Source organism: Festucalex cinctus, chromosome 10, assembly GCF_051991245.1.
Source record: "Festucalex cinctus isolate MCC-2025b chromosome 10, RoL_Fcin_1.0, whole genome shotgun sequence".
NCBI classification, from domain to species: domain Eukaryota; kingdom Metazoa; phylum Chordata; class Actinopteri; order Syngnathiformes; family Syngnathidae; genus Festucalex; species Festucalex cinctus.
This window is the reverse complement of record NC_135420.1, coordinates 6,763,123-6,782,261: the sequence shown is the minus strand read 5'-3', so window position 1 is coordinate 6,782,261 and position 19,139 is coordinate 6,763,123. Positions and strand designations below refer to the sequence as shown.

At 42.2% G+C, this 19,139-nt stretch overlaps 1 protein-coding gene across 2 annotated transcripts in view; it reads right to left on the bottom strand.

Annotated features, from left to right (window-relative positions):
- The window catches only part of LOC144027723 (glypican-5-like), a 97,218-nt gene that overhangs the window by 39,888 nt on the left and 38,191 nt on the right, over positions 1–19,139 (bottom strand). Inside the window, exons 9-10 of one of the 2 annotated variants that reach the window (XM_077535498.1) lie at positions 10,059–10,188; positions 5,057–5,477 (exon numbers count right to left, since the gene is read on the bottom strand). In XM_077535498.1, the coding sequence (XP_077391624.1) occupies positions 5,302–5,477; positions 10,059–10,188 (306 nt within the window). In that variant the 3' untranslated portion in view covers positions 5,057–5,301. Of the gene's footprint in view, positions 1–5,056; positions 5,478–10,058; positions 10,189–19,139 lie in introns of those variants that run through there. The other variant, XM_077535497.1, reaches the window with a different exon arrangement.

The window sequence follows — 19,139 nt, the reverse complement described above, 5'->3', positions numbered from 1 at the left end:
TGGGACCAAAGACCATAACTTCTGTTTTCTTCTCATTGAAGTTCAAGAAATTTAAAGCCATCCAGGCTTTGATTTCTTCCAGACAGGAAAAAAAGAGGCCTCAATGAGAAAGCGCCCTTTTTACTAAGCGGGACATAGATCTGACTGTCATCCGCACAGCAGTGAAAAGAGATTCCATGTTTTCTAAGGATGGAGCCCGAGGGCAGTAAATATAATGAGAACAGAATGGGCCCCAATACAGAACCTTGTGGAACACCATATGACAGTGGGGCGGTGCGGGACTTGGAGCATCCAAGGCGAACACAGAATGTTCTGTCGGCCAAATAGGATTAAGACCACTCAAGAGTGCTACCACCAATGCCCACCTGGTGCTGTAAACGACCCAACAGAATACTGTGGTCCACTGTATCAAACGCTGCAGTCAGGTCTAACAGTATGAGACATACATAGTCTCCAGAGTCATTTGCCAGGGGAATGTCATTAAAAACTCTGAACAGGGCTGACTCTGTGCTATGCATCTTCTTAGAGGCTGACTGGAAAACCTCCAAGATGTTACTTTCCTCCAAGAAAGTGCTTAGTTGCATGTGTACAAGTTTCTCCAGAATTTTAGAGATAAAAGGCAGTTTGGAAATGGGCTAAAATTTGACAGTACACAGTGGTCTAAGACAGGGTTTCTTCAGGAGTGGTTGCACCACAGAATGTTTAAATTGTTTGGGGACTACGCCAGAAGACAGGCTACTGTTGATAATAGCCAGAATTGAATTGCCGATAGTCGGAAGAACCTCTTTAAAGAAATGAGGGGGAACAGAATCACATGGGGAGCCAGATGGCTTAATCTGGTGGACAACAACTTCTAGCTATCTCAGGGAAATGGCTTCAAATGAATTTAGCACCACCGAGCCATGGACCTGAATGGAAGGGTCAGAGGTGATGTTGGTGGTGGTGAGTGCTCTAGCTTTGTCGATCTTATCAATAAAGAATTGAAGGAAGGTATTGCACATTTCAGGGGAAGAGTTTGTGCATTTAGGCTGAAGAGGTTTAAGTACTGAAACAATAGTTTCAAATAGTACATGTGGATTATGATGGTTTGCCTGAATGATATTCGCGAGGTATTCTTTTTTTTTTTTGCCTCTTTTACAGTATTCTGGTAACAGCGCCTTTGTCTAGGGATAGGGAAACACTGCACTATCAACCATGTGCTTGGAACATTGTCAATCGGGTGGAGAATATTTCGAAAAACTAATTTCCACAGACACCATCCCATGTCCTACGGCAAAGGCCCGTGATGCTGTCGGGCTGCTCTAGTTGACACACTTTTACAACATTGTGTGGACATCGGAGACAGTGCTTCTGGACTGGAAGGCCGAGGTGGTTGGCCCCCTTTTTAAGGGTATGTTCCAAGTGAAGTGGGGCATCACACTCCTCAGTCTCTCTAAGAAGGTCTATTCGGGGTGTTGGAGAGGATTCACCAGTGGGAAGTCAAATTTCAGATTCATTAGGAACAATGTGGTTTTTGTCCTGGCTGTGGAACACTGATCTACACTCTGGGCAGAGTCCTTGAAGTTGCGTGCGATTTTGCCCAACCAGTCAAGGAGTCAAGGTGTTTGACCGTCTCCCCCAGGGGATCTACTCACTCATCCAATCTGCCACTGTGTGATTTATTCACCCCTTTTCTCAAGCACAAGATGATTACTTGTTGCTTGGAATTGGAATAGAACTTTTCGGATACCTACTGAAGAAATAAGTAAGTGCTGATCCAAATACAGATTTGGCACAGAGCTCTACTGCATGTCACTCAAGTTGATGAATTGGTCAGCGGATGTCAGGTAAGACTGATCTGAGGAGAGAAAGTTAAAATGACAACTGATATCTGTGGTGTCTGTTAACTGTGCACAAGTGAGTGTAAAAATCCATTCATGTCTGATATCAAATGAATGTGATGTTTTGTACAAAACTGTCAAATGAGGTCCAATTATGTCCGGATTTTGCTGCAAATACATTAAGTATTCTGTTGCTGTCTCTCAAACTCGCACACACAATGCTCACAAACACACACTTAAAAGATGACCTTGAAAGGTGTCTAGATAGTATAGCATATGTGTGCATGTGTGTGCGTATGTGTTCGCGCATCTTGTGTGGTGTGTGTGTAGTTTTGTAAATGTATCTCTAGCATTTCTAGCTGAATCAGTAATGAGCATTTCATTACTTCAGCCTCAGTTCCCCTGGGAGGAAGTAAACACACACGCACGCACCCCCACACACACAAACATGAACACGCACACAAATAACTAGAGCAGGAGGTAGCTACAGATGATACCCCATCTAGTAGTGGACAGAAACAAAGAATTTAAAAGGGAAACATGAGAAAGAATGAATAAAATGATATATTTCCAAAAGAAATCAATTCTAGTGTCACTACAAATCTACAATATTGTATCGATGCAAATCAAATCAATTTAACATCAAATACAGATAAATTGTTATCTTCTGAGAATTGTAATTTTACTTGTTAGGGGTACAGGGCAGTGTTTTAAGTGGGCCGGAAGTCCGGAACGCACCAGTACGGCGCTCCCGCACTTCTAAAAATCTCCCTTGAGCGTTCAGGTACTTCTCAACGTGCCACGAACGTAACTGTCAGCGTTCCAATACGCTTGACAATGCATGTTTTGATCCCAAAATGCTGTTCCGCCGATCATTTAATTCCATTCGATCATTCCATTTAAATGAAAGTAAATGTCGCACAATAGCTACAAGTGAACCCGTTCACATTATTGTGTGAGTTCCAGCGGGGTCAAATATTTTCGTGTTGCACCTGTCTGGATTGGGCTATCCAGGGCAAAAAAAAAAACGAGCCAGGGTGCTATGATTGACGTTTCGCTCCATCTCGCTATTGGTCAGTGCTGCGGAACCAAAAGGACGACAACGTAGGTATGTCACATCGTGCGACAAGACAAGCAAAAATTCTGACATGCTAGACTTTCGTCGTGATGGTCGTGAACCGTCCTAGACAACAGGCGACCAATCATTGAACGTGTCACACTTTACGTCCGACACTACGTCAAGACAACCCAAAATCGTTTACGACATGCCCCGTTTGTCCGCGACACGTCGGTCGGGCTAAAATCGGGCTGTTTTCGTGTAGTCTGACCAAGGCATTAGTGTTTCATATCAGCCAGAAAATCAAAGTGTATAGCGGTCACACAGTGGTGTCTGTGGCATCATACAAACTGTATGTTGTATGCTGTCACAGCCAGCTTATGTTGCACTCCATGGCCGCAATGCGTAGAAGAAGCCCTTATGCAAAAAAGAAGTACATGCACAGAATCAGATCAGGTTTTACAATACTGTAACATGTTCCCGCTTCCTGTTTTAGAAGTCATTGTAAAGCACTTTGAACATTCTTTAGTGACTGTAAAAGTCCTGTAGCATTATAGTCGGGCAGCTGGAATGGATGGGCTACTGACAATAACCACTAGCCTCCGCTGTTTGTGAATGTGCAGACTTAGCCACCATCTTGAACCGGGAGTCCCTAAAGATCTCCTCCATTCACTTGTACTAAGTTGGCTGTGTTAAATTCATCATAACTCATCAAATTCTTTGCCCATTTTGACACAGATTTGCTTGTTAGATGTTAAATTTAAATTTGAAATTCAAATTGTTCACATCACATCATTCGCAAGAAGAGATATTTAATTTTATCTGTCACTGTCATGCCCGGACCCTAGCGAGTATGTTTCTGTTTATGCAATTTCAAGCTAGGTGTTCTGTCGGACATTGCGTATACGCAGAGGTGTGAGGTATCCTATTCCGACGGGTATGCTGTACTGTCGGGACACCAGCGTACTCGGGTTGACTGCGCTCTGAACCCTTCTCCGCTGCTATGATAGGCCGGGGACACGCTTTGTACCATCCCACAATGGCGCAAACACCCATTACGCCTGGTTCTACAGGGGCAAAGTCTACAAAAATACCAAAAGAACGGAAACTCCACCCATGCATAGAGTTAAGGAAGGGGCAAACTCGGTCCTCAAGGGCTGAAGTCATGCAGGTTTTGGATGTTTCCCTTCTCCAACACAAATGATATATGATCAGCTCATCAACAAGCTCTGCATAAGCCTGATAACGATCCTGTTGATTGGAATCAGCTTGTGTTGGAAAAGGGAAACCTCCAAAACCTGCAGGACGTCGGCCCTCGACACCCATCCCTGGAATAGAGCCTCAACGGTTAAACTTAAAATTGTTACCATATACAATATATGTGACATTATTACTTAAGCTTGTTGAGGCCAATTCCCCATATGATGAATGACTACGAAAATTAGGCAAGGGAAGTATGGATGTCCAGCACAGCTCTGTAGGAAAGCATACTGATTTTATTCCGAGCATGTTTGCAACCTCAGTATTACTGAGTGTATGGATTGGACAAAAAGGCAGTTTCATTTTACAGCACTGATAAATCTGAACCAAAGGATTCATTTTTATAGTCACTAGAGTAGATTAGATCTTGCTACATTTTAACTCTTATTTCTGGTCCCATTCAAACAGCCATGAATGCTTAGAAATGTAGATCAAACTTAGCAGGTAGCAGGCAGTGGAAAATAATACAATTTCCCTTGAAATTGATCATTTACATTTTTCAAAGTTTGACATGTAGACCTATACTGTGTGTATATAGCACTTTTTTGGACACTGAAAGATGCTTCACAATGGCTATATTATTCGTGCGCTCACACATTCACAACTCTGGTGGTGACAAGCTACTGAAGTAGCCACAGCTGCACTTGGGCAGGCTGACGAAAGCGTGGCTGCCAGTGTGTGCCTACGGCATATTCCAACCACCACCAAACATTCGCACCTTTCAGACACCAGTGGTGAGTATAGCACTAAATATACAATAGCTCTTGTGTAGTTCTTATTAAGTAGACCATAATCACATAGTAGATTAAAGGCCCAGTCTGCCGGTTTCACTCTGGAAAAGGCACTTTTTAAATACAGGATTTAAACAAACAAACTACTTCTTGACAAGGCGGGGTCAAGTAGGACTCAGACGCAGGCGTAAGGTAGGCCACCAAGGCAGCAGGTTTATTTCCGGCCAACAGAGGTCTCCTCTCAAACTGAGAGGAGAACAGGGAGGGGAAAAAGTGGAGAACAAAAAGCGCTCCACTAGGGAGGAAAAAACAGGCAAAAGGTACTGGGGACAACAGAAAGCGCTCCGCTAGGGAGGAAAAAGGGCACAAGGCAAAAGGGGTAACTAAAGGCGCTCCAAAAGGGAGGAAAAGGCACAAAAACAAGGCAACAACGCTAGGCAACATGAACAAGGACATAAGGACTGTGGGACGCTTCCATGCACTGACGGTGACACTTCGGCCCTGAGGGGAGAATGCAGGTGGCTTTTATTGCAGTAGGTGATTGGTGGCAGGTGGTGATAATCAAGGGCGGGGACCGGTAATTATGGCGTGGCAGGAAGGGCAAGTGACCTGGGGTGAGAGGAGAGTTAGGATTTCAAAGTAAAACGGGAAACAGAGACACAAAATTAAAAGCATGAACCGCCACGCCTGGTGGCGGCGTGACACTTCTTAATTTACAGATCAGGGCTTGTCTTCATTTCTGGTGGTGATTTTGTCCTAAACCCGCACCCTCTCCAGCCTGTATTTTGCCATTTTGTGTTTGTTTTGTAAACAGCAGGACGCTTCTGTGGAAAGACAGTGTTTATACCCCTCCAGCCAATCACAGAGCAGGGGCTGACGTGTCACAAATGGGGCCGGGCGAATTCGTCGGCTGCGTGACATCACTCCCGCAGCAATTTGAAAGCACGCACGGATTTTTCTTTTTTTTTTCACTCACTCACTCACTCACTCACAGAAGCTTACATGTGTGAATTTCCACAGAAATGTCCCACTGTTTACAAAACAAACACAAAATGGCAAAATACAGGCTGGTGCGTGGGGGTTTAGGACAAAATCACCACCAGAAATGAAGAGAAGCCCAGATCTCTAAATTGAGAAGTAGTTTGTTTGTTTAAATCCTGTATTTAAAAAGTGCCTTTTCCAGTGTGAAACCGGCAGACTGGGCCTTTAAGTATAAGTCTGAAATTATAATACATTTCATGACTTTCCAGAAATGGGACGAATTTGACTTTGTTTTGTTTTTCTCCTAATTTATTTTTTCATGGTCATCAAATACCCACGAGAGTGAAGATCAACTGGTAACCACTCCTACAATGATTCAAACCGTAGTACACATACCAACATGCATTTTGAATGTTAAAGGCACAAATTTGTTGTGATTTGCGATACTGTATTGTAATATATGAGTGACAGTACTTTTGAGTGAGAGAGAGAGAGAGAGAGAGAGAGAGAGAGAGAGAGAGAGAAAAGATGATCACTTTCCATAATAAAACGTAGTTCATGACTGCAATGTGAGTCAGTGATGTTACATTTGTAACAACAATATAATTGTTTGTGACTCTATACAGAAGAGTGGAGAGGAGAGAAGAAGCTGTGATTACATTTACATTATTGACTTAAAGAACACGTCTGGGGGGAAGAAGGATCGAGGGGAGGATCGTGCTGCTCTGACTAGAACAAAATCAATCTGTTTTAATCTCTCTGAATTCCTGAGGTGAGAGAAATGAGATATGACAAAACAAAGACAGAAAGCTAGTGAAAGGGAACTGCTGAATTGCTGCTGTGTGTAAGACCAACTGTGACATCCTCATGTCTTCATGATGACAAATAGAGCAGACCCTGATAAGTATTCAGGGTGCATCTGATAAATGTGTAAGAGATTTGAGCCCCAAGTAGAAAGACAGTGAAGAGGGCACAGCTATCCTCAAGTTAAGAAGAAAAGGCTGCTGTTGTGCTACATACATGGAGTCAGTGTTTTAAGTGTGCCGGAACGCACCGGTACGGAGCTCCGGCACTTCTAAAAATCTCCCTTGAGCGTCATGGTACTTCTCAATGTGCAAAGAACGTACTGTCATAGTATGTCAGCGTTCCGGTACGCTTGACAATATATATTTTGATCCCAAAATATCCACTTACTTACATATAATATACAAGTCCGTGCGCTGATCACCAAGCGCATGATTACTCCAGTTGTGATATATATATATCAGTGCTGACGAGAGAAGTGTGCTTGCGTCATTCGACGTGATGCTAGCCTAGCGGCTAGCCCGATGCTACCACCAACTCCCCAGCTCGATGTTCGCCAACCGTACAACCAGAATTCTTGAGTTAAGAAAATGTTAAGAAAATCGCTACTGTGCTGACCTGGCTCAAAGCTTCAAAAAAAAGATCGTTAGACTATGAGGTGGATTCGCAGGCTGACAGCACGGACGTAAAAATAAAAAAATAAATAAATAACATGGATTGCTCATGCGGCGGCACGGTAGTCGAGTGGTTAGCACGTCCGCTTCCCAGTTCTGAGGTCTCCGGTTCGAGTCCAGGCTCGGACCCTCCTGGGTGGAGTTTGCATGTTCTCCCCGTGCCCGCGTGGGTCTTCTCCGGGTACTCCGGTCTCCTCCCACATTCCAAAGACATGCATGGCAGGTTAATTGGGCGCTCCGAATTGTCCCTAGGTGTGCGTGTGAGTGTGGATGGTTGTTTGTCTCTGTGTGCCCTGCGATTGGTTGGCAACCAGTCCAGGGTGTCCCCCGCCTACTGCCCAGAGCCAGCTGAGATAGGCGCCAGCACCCCCCGCGACCCTTGTGAGGAATAAGCGGTCAAGAAAATGGATGGATGGATGGATGGATGGATTGCTCATGCCAAACAAGAAGTGAAGCCAGCGGTAAGCTTATTTTTTCTCCTCTACGGCGAAAATATCAGTGTGTGGGGTACGGTTGTCCCGCGACCCTTGTGAGGAATAAGCGGTCAAGAAAATGGATGGATGGATGGAGGGGTACGGTTGTACCGATAAGTATAAAATAAGTGTGAAAGAAACTCTAAATGCAGATTTCCTCAGTAATAATGTGAATATAAATTTTCTTTCATAAGATAATTTTCCAACTGCTACTCCAAGCAAGTCTGCATCATCTTGTCAGAATGGTCAACAATAAAATGAAAGCAACACTGTGAAATATAAACCTAACTCATGCAAGTCACCATTCACGATACTGAGATGATATACTCTGAATGGTTGACGCAAACAATGAAGTTGCTAGGCTCTCATTATCCCATACAGGGATCCTGTTAAGTGTTTTCAGTAAAAAAAAAAACAGAATTTGTTAGTAGCAACCTAATTACTGAGCATGAGTGGCCAGAATATTACACGTGACAGGTACTGATGAAAACACAGGACAATATAATATTGTACTGTAAATTCCAACTTATTGGCAAATTTGTGGGCATGTGATTGTGTCATTTCACTCACCACGGTGCTGGTTATATTAATTGTAAGTCCTGAATATTTCCCTTTTAATTTTATACCTACACAGTAGTACACAGTAGTATTAAATAATACGTAATATTAAAATTTACAATAAAAAATCTCGCAATCTTTGCGAGGGAACACAAAGATGTTTTTTTTTTCTACCGTTCGGGGCTCCGTAGATTAGTACGTTTCTTACCTCTGCAGACATTATTAAGCATATGAAAAAGGCGTTGCACTCCGTGTTGACGTTTGTTCAATTAACTTGGAGGTTTGCTCGTGCCCGAGAAGTCCTGCACGCCCCTGCCGTGTGCACGTCGCTGGGGTCCATTCCACGTTTTGCCAAAGGGGTCGCAAATGTGCAAAAAGTTGAGTAGGGATGTTCGATACCACTTTTTTTCAGACCGATACCGATACTAAGACCCTCAGTACTCACCGATACCGATTCCAACTGCCGATACCAGTAGTACATTTTGACAAATAAAAAAAAAATCACTAAAAGATATTTTTAAACAAATATATTTCCTTTAATTTTGACAAAAAAAACAGCACAGTCACTCATCAATAGTCTTAACGCTCAAAATAAAACACAGAAATGCTCTTTCAGTTTAAGATTCACAATTTTGAAGTATTTCCAAACCGGTGAAGTTTTGGTGAAAAACTGCTGCAAGCTAGCGCCAGTTACAGGCAAAGAGGACTCACTTAACGTCTTCCCCCTCTGCCATCGGTCGCTTGTACTCGTCTGTGTCGAGTACTCGAGTACTTGAAAAAAGGCTGGTATCGGTACTCGCCCATCCCTATTGTTGAGCTTTGGGTGAGTGTTAAGAATTTCGTAGTATGAGGGTCAACACTGATTTCAGAAAGCAGTCTTTGTTATGATATTGATAAATTACAGCTTTATAGATTGTGTAGTCCTGTTATCACACGTTTATCCGGTCTCATTTGCTCGTTAGATAATATGTTATTTTTTGCTGTTGTCTGATTTTTTATTTATTTTTTATTTTTTTTAGATCACCAAATGGTCTATGAGCACCTGCTGCTGCTCAGTGACAATCAGTGGTAGCCTACTTTATAAAATGCCGGATGTCAAATGAAATATGTTAATTCAGTTAGTAAAAGTAAATGAATTAGTTTCAGTAACTAAAATGTTAAGAAAATATTTTGGATCAAGGCAAAGAATTAACGTTGGTTCAAGTTGTTTACATCAACATGAAATAATCAGGTCATACGAAGTCACTCAATTTAGTTTCTGTGAAATCAAATATTTTAGATGTGATATCTGGACATCTTTTTTTTTTAGTTTAAGTGGGGTAAAACGTTTTACAGTGTGTAATGGGGTGTTCTTGTCTTTGTAAAATATAGTGTAATATACTTAGACATTAAGCAATATCTATGGAAGGAAATTAAGGCTTCTCAATGTATTTTTTGAATTGAGTATTGTATTTTTTTTGAACAATTGCAAAACATAATTGTTTAGATGCCTACCTACAGTACTTTTTTGGTTTTGAGTATAATATATTATTGAGTGGTCTCTATAAATCAAAGTGCATTAGGACTGCAATGACACATCCTCCTTGTTCATAATACATTTGATGACGTGTCAACAAACTTGAAGGCAATTCATAAGTGAGAATGTAAAATCAATGTGAAAATTCTGGTGAAGTTAATAAGAGAGAGAAAAAAGAACTCACCAGATGCTTCACATCCATCTTCATCATCACAGTCGTCTCCACTGCCCCTGTCTGTTTCCGCACTTCCACCATCCTCTTCCTCGCCCTTTCTTGTGGCTTCATGAGCCCAGCCAAGCTCCACTGAAACTTCCTAAACACACATGAATATCAGTGCACATTTTACAAGTGCTTTCATTTTTCTCACTCATTGACAGTCCTTCATGTCACAAATACAACAGTGACAGTACTAAAGTGAAAGCCTGACCTTGAAATATTTGACCTCATCTACATTCACATCAAGAGCTCCCCAATGATACTGTATTTATTTACTAGTTAGTACAAACTTAACATTCACTGTGAATGTAATAATATGACATTGTTTGCCACCATAGACTGTAAATGAGCAATACACAAAAGTAATATTTTTACTAATTCTATAGATTGATTAGTGAACAAGTCAAGATGAGGCCAGTGTTCATATGCAAGAGTGGAACATATGGAATTTGTTTTGCTAAATTTTCAAGTCTGGAAATGTGTGGAAATATATCTATGTTTCCAAGACTGTAAGAACAGCTATGTTTTTACAACAAAACATGATGAATATCTAGAAGAAAAAAAAAAAAAATTACATTATCAGAGGATAATGTTGACCTTTCAAACATCTCAAGTAGTTCTTGCTAAATTTTTCTTACATTGTTCCAAATAAATGTGTAGCATCCTTATCCGTTCGGCAAATAGAGCAACCTACGCAGGTCGATTTTCTGAAAAGTAAAAGTGAAGTAATCTGTGGACAGACATTAACAAATTTAAAATAATAAGTAATTTTATCATTTAGTTTACTCGTTACAATTGGGTTCCGACCAATTGACTGGGCAAGATTAGGCGCTTTAAAATCAGCAAAACAAAAACAAAACAGACGATTTTTTGCAGATGTTTTTTTTTTTTTTTTACATATTAAAACATTACATCAAAGACAATGACTTTCAAACATTCAGACCCAATTTGCTGATTTTCCCTCAATTCTCCCTCCATAGAGATCCAAACGTTGACGTCACGCGTCCCAAAATGGGCATTAGCGCAGGCATTTTGGCAGTGTAGGAAATGTGTCTGCCACTTTGAGTAAATGACAAATGCCACACGTTAACAATGATTGACAGCTGTTGTGGACCAGCTGCCAGAACGAGAAGAGGCAAAAATACCCAAAGAACTTTATGATGTTGCAAGCACAGCAAAGAGATATGGCCCTTTATGCCACGTTATGATGCACTATGAGCTTCTGTGTCATGGCATTTAGCGCATCTGGCCTTGGAAAAAAAACAAAAAAGCAAGCAAGACCTCGATATATTCAGAATCTCATTGGCTGTTCAATATGCATGAGGTTTCGCTGCGACTGCTTCATGCATCGTACGAGGGTGGACCTTTTACGCACATTGTCATTGGCCATGACAGACAAAGTAAGACGAGGGAATTGGACCACATAGTGTGACAATCACTCCCCACGTGATTCCTTTGCTTTTGTTGCTTATTGCAGAGCTCTAGCCATGAACACTAACGCAAACGAACATAATAATGGGTGAATATTGTGCGTATTTGGCAGGTTGTAGCAACCAGAAACGTGGCTTTATGACACTGGAGGGTTTACGCGTAGGGTATTTGTGTTCAAAACGTGTTACCCTAGCAACCAGCACGTCGATGTTTGGAGGATCTGATTGGCTTTTCAAAACGTCCAGCACCGAGAAGCTTCGCTATGACTGCATGGCTAAAGTGACGACAGAGGTTTGGAAGGAGGACCATTTGACGCACAAAGACAGTCATTGGGTTGCGTGGATCTTGTGACCGATAAAACATCTTTCTATTGGACCAAACATGGTATCATTCGGAAACAAGCGTTTGTTGACGAGTGTTGGCAGGCTAACCCTTGGAGCCAAGCTGGGGCTACAAGTCAACCTGAGTCGATGATTGTGCATATTTGGGAATTTGGACGCACCTTGCAACAGACAAAGGGTGAGTGTGGAAGAATTTTTTTTTGGTCCTCAAGCCCTTTTCGATGTTTGAGGACCATTTTGGTAACCTGGCAATAGCCAGATTGATACTGCGCTTCACTCAAGGGCAGTTCTCCGCAATATCCATCTGGTACCTCTCCACAGTAATTTGCTCGGGAAAGGCGAGACATTTTGTACAATAATTAGAGCTGATTGGACGATGCAGCACTGTACATGTTTGTTTTAACCAATCACGGCCAAGGGTGAAAATTTCGTCTTCGTTCTTGTTGGAGGGGGGGAAAGCACGAACATCTTACCAGCGAGAAATGCACAAAGCACTTTTGGCTGTTCAACATTCAACAAGGAAACGGTGAGTAATTCTGCAAAAACAGAATTAATTGTAGCGTCCATTCGTCCATGTTAGGTTTGTTTGTTAGCCCCGGCGTCGGCGCTGGCTTCCTGGTTTCCTCACAGTTCCATATCCTGCCCCCAAACACAATGTCACTCTGTGATTGGTCTGAAGGTACAAGATGTTTTCCCCGGAGTTTGTGGACTCACAAATACCGCGAGAATTCATCTTGAGAGAAACATTACCATTTTGGATGGAGTTGCACATGTTGGGAATGTAGGACACCAGATATGGTGAGCTGCATGTGCTTTTTTTCTTTTCTTTTTTTTTTGCATCTACAACTGTCTGGCTTAAATGCCCAATGAGCCTGCAAATATGATTGTATCTTAAAATTAGGCATCATACAAATCTCTCACAGCTCAGCTTTTAAATGATGTATAACGTGTCCGGGCACATACCTTGCTGGCGACGTGCATTACTCGGCTTTTTCCAAAATGGCTGCTGGGCCCACCTGTGGGCTCTCGGAGCTAGCTAGTTTAAGGCTAAGCTGATAACGTTAGGATAACGTTACATTTCATAATGTTAGGGTTAGCCGACACGCACAGTTTAACTACAATGAATTTGTGACAAAATCCTCCTCTGTACAGTCTTATTGCCAGTGTAAAACAATGATTCTTTTGGAAATTACTTTAAAACTGACCTGTGAATCATGTTTTCATTGAATGTACAGTAGGCTATGGTCATCATCATGCCGTCACTCACTGGAAATACGTTTATTTTGGACTCGCTCACATTTATGATCATCGCGTAGGAGACAGAGTAACGTGTCAATCAACTGGAGTGGCACTGGCACCTTACCTGTTAGAAATAAAGTCCTCGGCATGACCCGCCCTACTCATTTTCTATTTGGCGCATCAGTCCTCATGTCTTAATTAAGCAATAAGGCAGCGAGTAACAGGCCAGCCAGTTAGAGACAACAGAGGGTGGGACCTGTGCGGGTGCGCATCAAGGAGGATTCAAAAGTGGGTAGACACAAAATTGAGGATTTAGAAGTGGATGGGTGCAAAATAGACCGAAAAAGTAGTGGGTATACGCCATATACCCCCATATACCCTGATGTACAGGACACATTCCCGACATGCTAAGACCTTTGCATCCAGAACATATATAGTGTGTCAGGAGACTAGACTTCTAATGAAGCTATCACTGGTCACGTTGTCATCGTATGTCATTTAAGAAAAAAAGATGGAGAGGCCACTGCCTTTTTCTATGTAAACAAGGTTGATTACGCCTGTCCTGATTGGCTGAGCATGTGCAGTACACACAAATTTTAATAATTTAAATTAAGATTAATGAGTGCCAAACCTTACGGAATCCCATTAGACTGCAAAGCTTGCATGAAACAGAACCCGTTACTCCAAAGGTCTAATTAAGAGCTACCAGAGAATGGGGCTAGTGGAAGATGAGCAAGGCGGGGTAAAGCCAGACAGAATGACACTCCTCTAAAGTATGGCTACTAAGACAATTAATATTCCATGAATGCAACTCTGTCATATTTAGTTCCTCTGCTCATTCTTGCAATGTGGGTGTGAATAGTAGCAAATGATGACAGTCATGAATAATAATGAAATAAAGGTTGGAATTAATGGCTGTGGGGAAGTACTTGGGCAGGCTTTACATTCAAAGGTGACCTCAAAGTTGTTTAAAACAATACTTTTCAACCTTCAAACATATTTTCATCACGCTTCTGATGAAACATCAGACTTGATGACTTGTATCTAGTTGTATGGTACCTTTGTCATGGCCTGGGGGCTCTGCAGCACATTTACTAGCACCAAGTACCTTTGGGGAGGGTTGTAGGAACACTGCCACAGAAAAAACAACAAATGTGGATGTTTTACGGCATACATCAATGGAGGTTATGCGCTAACCGCTTTTCGTTTGATGGAACAGAATGACTCACGCTTCACTCAGCCTCGGCAGTCAATATCGGAGAACTGGAAAATAGCACTTTTTTAAAAACATGACCGCTACGGAACTTGACAAATATGACCGTGTCGGATGTGGGTTTTCGTTTGTCAATATGTAATCGTAAATCACCGGGTTAGTCAATGACGGAATGCCCATTTTGTAGACGGATGACATAGAGTACTGGAATGTCTCTCAAGTATGGTGACGGCAGACATTCGTTGGTCGTCTCACCTTCTTATTATAAGCATTAAGTACTGTAGTTGACGCCAAGAAATCCTTCGGACCCTACCTTGAAAGCTGCATTCTTCCTTCTGCTGTGTCTGACCACACTCTTTGACTCGATTGCTTATGTGGATGAGGTGCTTCAATGTAATCATCAATAACTGAGGCAGTACTAACGGATCTGGGCTGGGCATTCTATCATTGACGGAAACATTGACGGACGTCCACTGCGAATGAAGGAAACATTAACGCACATCCATTTCACTGAGGAATGACGGCTTGACGATTACAATGTGGTTCAGCTTGAAATATTGACAATGCCAGAACGGTGGTGCCGATTGCCGATTGACAGATGCTCAAAATTCATTGACACATCCACCTCTGGTATTTATATGTCGAAGTTATGTTTTCTTATCCGTTGTTATGGAATATCCTTAAGATTTATGGATGAAATGGGCCAAAAATGTTACATACATAAATAATTACTTGGGGCCTGCGTTAGTTTGCATGAGCGTAAAGACTGACTCTGCATTTTATGCACGTAAATGCAGCATGATTAATGGACCCACCATCAAAAAGGCACAGCACGCCCAACAGTTTCAACAGTGAAATCAACAACAAAGCATGTCCATGACTATACAATTACACCAATAACGGAATATAATTCATGTTTGCCTTCAAAATTAAGCATATACTGACCATATTTGATACTATTGAAACAAGTGAGTGTTGCATGAAAACATCCATCCATCTAATTTCAGTTCATTAGCCCATCTATTTCTAAATCTGTTGTCTATCAGAGCTGACCGTGGGCAAGAATTGGGCAGCAGTCAATCATACATTAGGACATGACAATTATTTCCCATGTTCCGTCATTGAGCTGGAATCCATCCATCCATCCATCCATCCATCCATCCATCCTCCCTGACCCCCCACACTGCTGGCATCTTGGTCCACAGTCTTGTTACCTCCCATCTTGACCACTGTAATTCTCTCCTTTTCGGCCTCCCTCACAAATACCTCCATAAACTCCAGTTGGTCCAGAATTCAGCTGCCCGCATCATAACTCGAGCTCCCTCCACCCAACATAATCACCACTGTTCTCCACCAGCTCCATTGGCTCCCGGTTCAGTCTCACATTCAATTCAAAATCCTTCTGTTAGCATTCAAGGCTATCCATAACATCGCCCCCCATATCTATCTGATCTTCAACAAGTACACATTCCATTCCATCGATTGCTCTCTGCCCAGCTTGGAGGACATTGCCTGCTCTCGCTACCATAATAGAGCTGATAACATTATAAAGGACTCCACTCATCCCGGCCACCACCTCTTTGACCTGCTGCCCTCCGGAAGATGCTACTTGTCACACAAAACTAAAACCAACAGGCTCAGAGACAGTTTTTTCCCCAGAGCCATCACCTCCTTAAATAAAAATTGCACAATAACTAAACTCCCCACAAATGCTCTTGAAACTAAGTAAATATTTAATGTTAATATACTACCTCATACAAATGCATATAAACCCGTGCAATACTTCCTTAGGACTTCCCTATTTTTAGAAATCTTTTTATTTACATGTTTATGCTTATTTGCACAATATTGCCTGATTGCACTATTTTATTATTGCACTACTCTGATAACTGATGTACAAAGTCAACCAAGGAATCCATGATCATTCCCCTGTGAAGAAAATTCCCAGTGTAAATATTCTGCTTTCATATGCAAATATTCTCTTGTGTAAATTTTTGTCCATACATATTCTAAATTCTTTTTATCTTTTTTTTATCGTTTAATTATTTTAAATTATTTGTATATGTGTATACTGGAGTGTCATGTCCAATTTTGTGTGTTACACAATGTTTACCGTTGTAAACAATGGTAATAAAGGTCATTCTATTCTATTTTAAATTGTACGGTGTCCTTGAGTGTCTAGAAAGGTGCCTATAAATATAATGCATTAATTTAAGCAACTGATATTTGAAAAGAAATGGTGCAGCAATACATACAGACAGAATATAACAATAATCACAGGCGCTACCAAAAAAAAAAAAAAATGCTGTTTTTCGGCTTTTCGGTGTAAGGGATCCTCTTTGTTTAATCATTAAATTTAGGGATACACTGCCCCCTGTTGGCCAAGGTGCAGACGCCAGATGGAGAAACATCCATTTCTTGACTGCTTATTCCTCACAAGGGTCACGGGGGGTGCTGGAGCCTATCTCAGCTGGCTTTGGGCAGGAGGCAGGGTACACCCTGGACTGGTTGCCAGCCAATCGCAGGGCACACAGAAACAAAGAACCATCCACACTCACAAGCACACTTAGGGACAATTTGGATCGCCCAATTAATCTGCCATGCATGTCTTTGGAATGTGGGAGGAGACCGGAGTACCCGGAGAAGACCCACGCAGGCATGGGGAGAACATGCAAACTCCACCCAGGAAGACCGGAGCCTGGACTCGAACCCAAGTCCTCAGTACTGGGAGGCGGACGTGCTTACCAGTCAACCACCGTGCCACCCATGGAGAAACATGAAAATCGTATTCAACTATCATATTCAATTTTAAAGGCCCTATTTTCGTAATTCGTACCAAGTGCAAGTGGGCGGTGGGTGGGCATTCCTTTGTAAATTATATTTCCTATGAAAAAAACGTGACAAAACAATTAACTCATAAGTCAAGGTACACTCTTCATCAGTTTGACAGTTGTTGTGCAGTGTCACTGTCAATTAAGAGTCTCGAACACAAATGGCATCATTGTGAATGACCTTGATGGATGATTCATGAGTAATCATTGCAAATGCTGTCAGTATATTACCAACCTGTCAAAAGCATTGAGAGTGCCGCATAAATCTGTTGTAATTGCTAAATTAATCTATTACTGAACGTCATTATCTACATATGCTTGGAATGGTGACTTTTAAATGTATTGCATTAAGCAGCACTTCACTGAAGTGGTGATAACACGTGATTTAGAGTCAAATGAGGGTCAAGACACATTACACGCATTTGTCCTTCTAAAGTTGTAAGGATTTGGTTTGCATAAAGATTTTCTTGATCACGATACTCACAAGGAAAGGCCCATTTTCCAGGCTTCAAAATAAAACTATAGTCAATGATAATCATGGGAATAGGAAACTACTTATTTGTTTTAAAGTGGTGTTGTAAAAGCAAGCTAATGGAAAATGCCAGGGGTGAATTTTAGCACACACGTGTTAAATATAATTTGTGTCTCTTTACTAATCAGTCCCTCCAGGATTTCGTGCGCATTTTTTCTGATTGTTGCGGGCTAAAATGCCTGATTTCGTGGCCAATTTTTCTAAAAGTTGCAATAAAAGTTGTGATTTTTGTTGTTGCTATTGCTCAAACAGTTTTTCTGCAAATTTTAAGAATTTCGCAGGCTTTTTTTTTTTTAATGATTGCTGCAGGCTTTCTTCTTCCTGAGTTCAGCTCCGACTTGAGGGCTTTCTTCTTCGTGATTTATTTCTTCGTCTTGAGTTAGATACTGCTACTAGACTGCCCGCGAAGCCATTTCAGGCAAAAAAAAAAAAAAACTGAAATGAAACGTGCATTTTTAAAATGTAGTTATTGCGGGAAAGTTGCGGTGTTGGTGTAAGTTGCAGGTAAGTGCGATTTTGTGGGATTTTCTTGATTTTGCGTTAATAGCTGCGAATAGGCCTTTTTCCACCAACAAGCCCAGGAACTTTGAGTACTGGGTAAAGGGAGTTCTATTTCGTCCCTCCCGACGCCCAGGTGGCGGTGCTGTAACCAGCACGGAATTCCCCTTGTCACGACAGCGTCATCGAGTAAGAATGACAAAATATGCTTGTCAATGGGTCCGGCCGATGTAATCCCGTGTATAAAAGGGAACGTCGCCAAAACACATCCTCTTTAACCTTTCTCGCACAGCGTTATACGCTCCGTCCGTCGCGAGTAGCCTGTGATCTGGTTGATCGGGGCTGCTGGTGTTCCTCGCCACCCTTGGCTGCGACGGTTCAGCATTTTCTCTTTTGTGATTTGTATGGATAGACTGGAGCTCTCCTGCGGGATTTCTCCACTTCTGCGACCTCTCGGCTCTGTACAGCTTCAGGCCGGGGCGCGTATGAGCTAAGTTAACATCTTTAATGAAAGCAGTTTGGATTGCTTTGTTTATGACTTGCGGGTGACGATACGGTTGAGAGTATCCTCTCCTAGCTTGTTTTACTGGCGGTGGGAGTGTGTAGTTTCAGGCTGACACAACTCTCTGGTCGGGAGCACCAGCGGCTTTGATGTTTTTTGGCTAGTTAAGGTGTTGTTTATCAAGCCGACTGCTAGTTTGGGACGCCATTTAGCGAATCCTTATCCGCTGTGTGGGCACCCTCGCTTCACGGAGCCGATTCGCCACTCTTCCATCGCGGGGGGGACGTTCCCTCCTCACAGTGTCTGCCGCCGTCATTGCGGGGAGCTCCGTTTGATTCCGTTGGTGGCCGGGCGGGTCTCGACGAAGGAAGCAACATTTCGACGCGCACTGACTGACTGCGCGTCGAGTGGAGGCGGCCGTGGAGGACGTCGCTCGCTGTAAACACTGCCGGAAGGAGGAC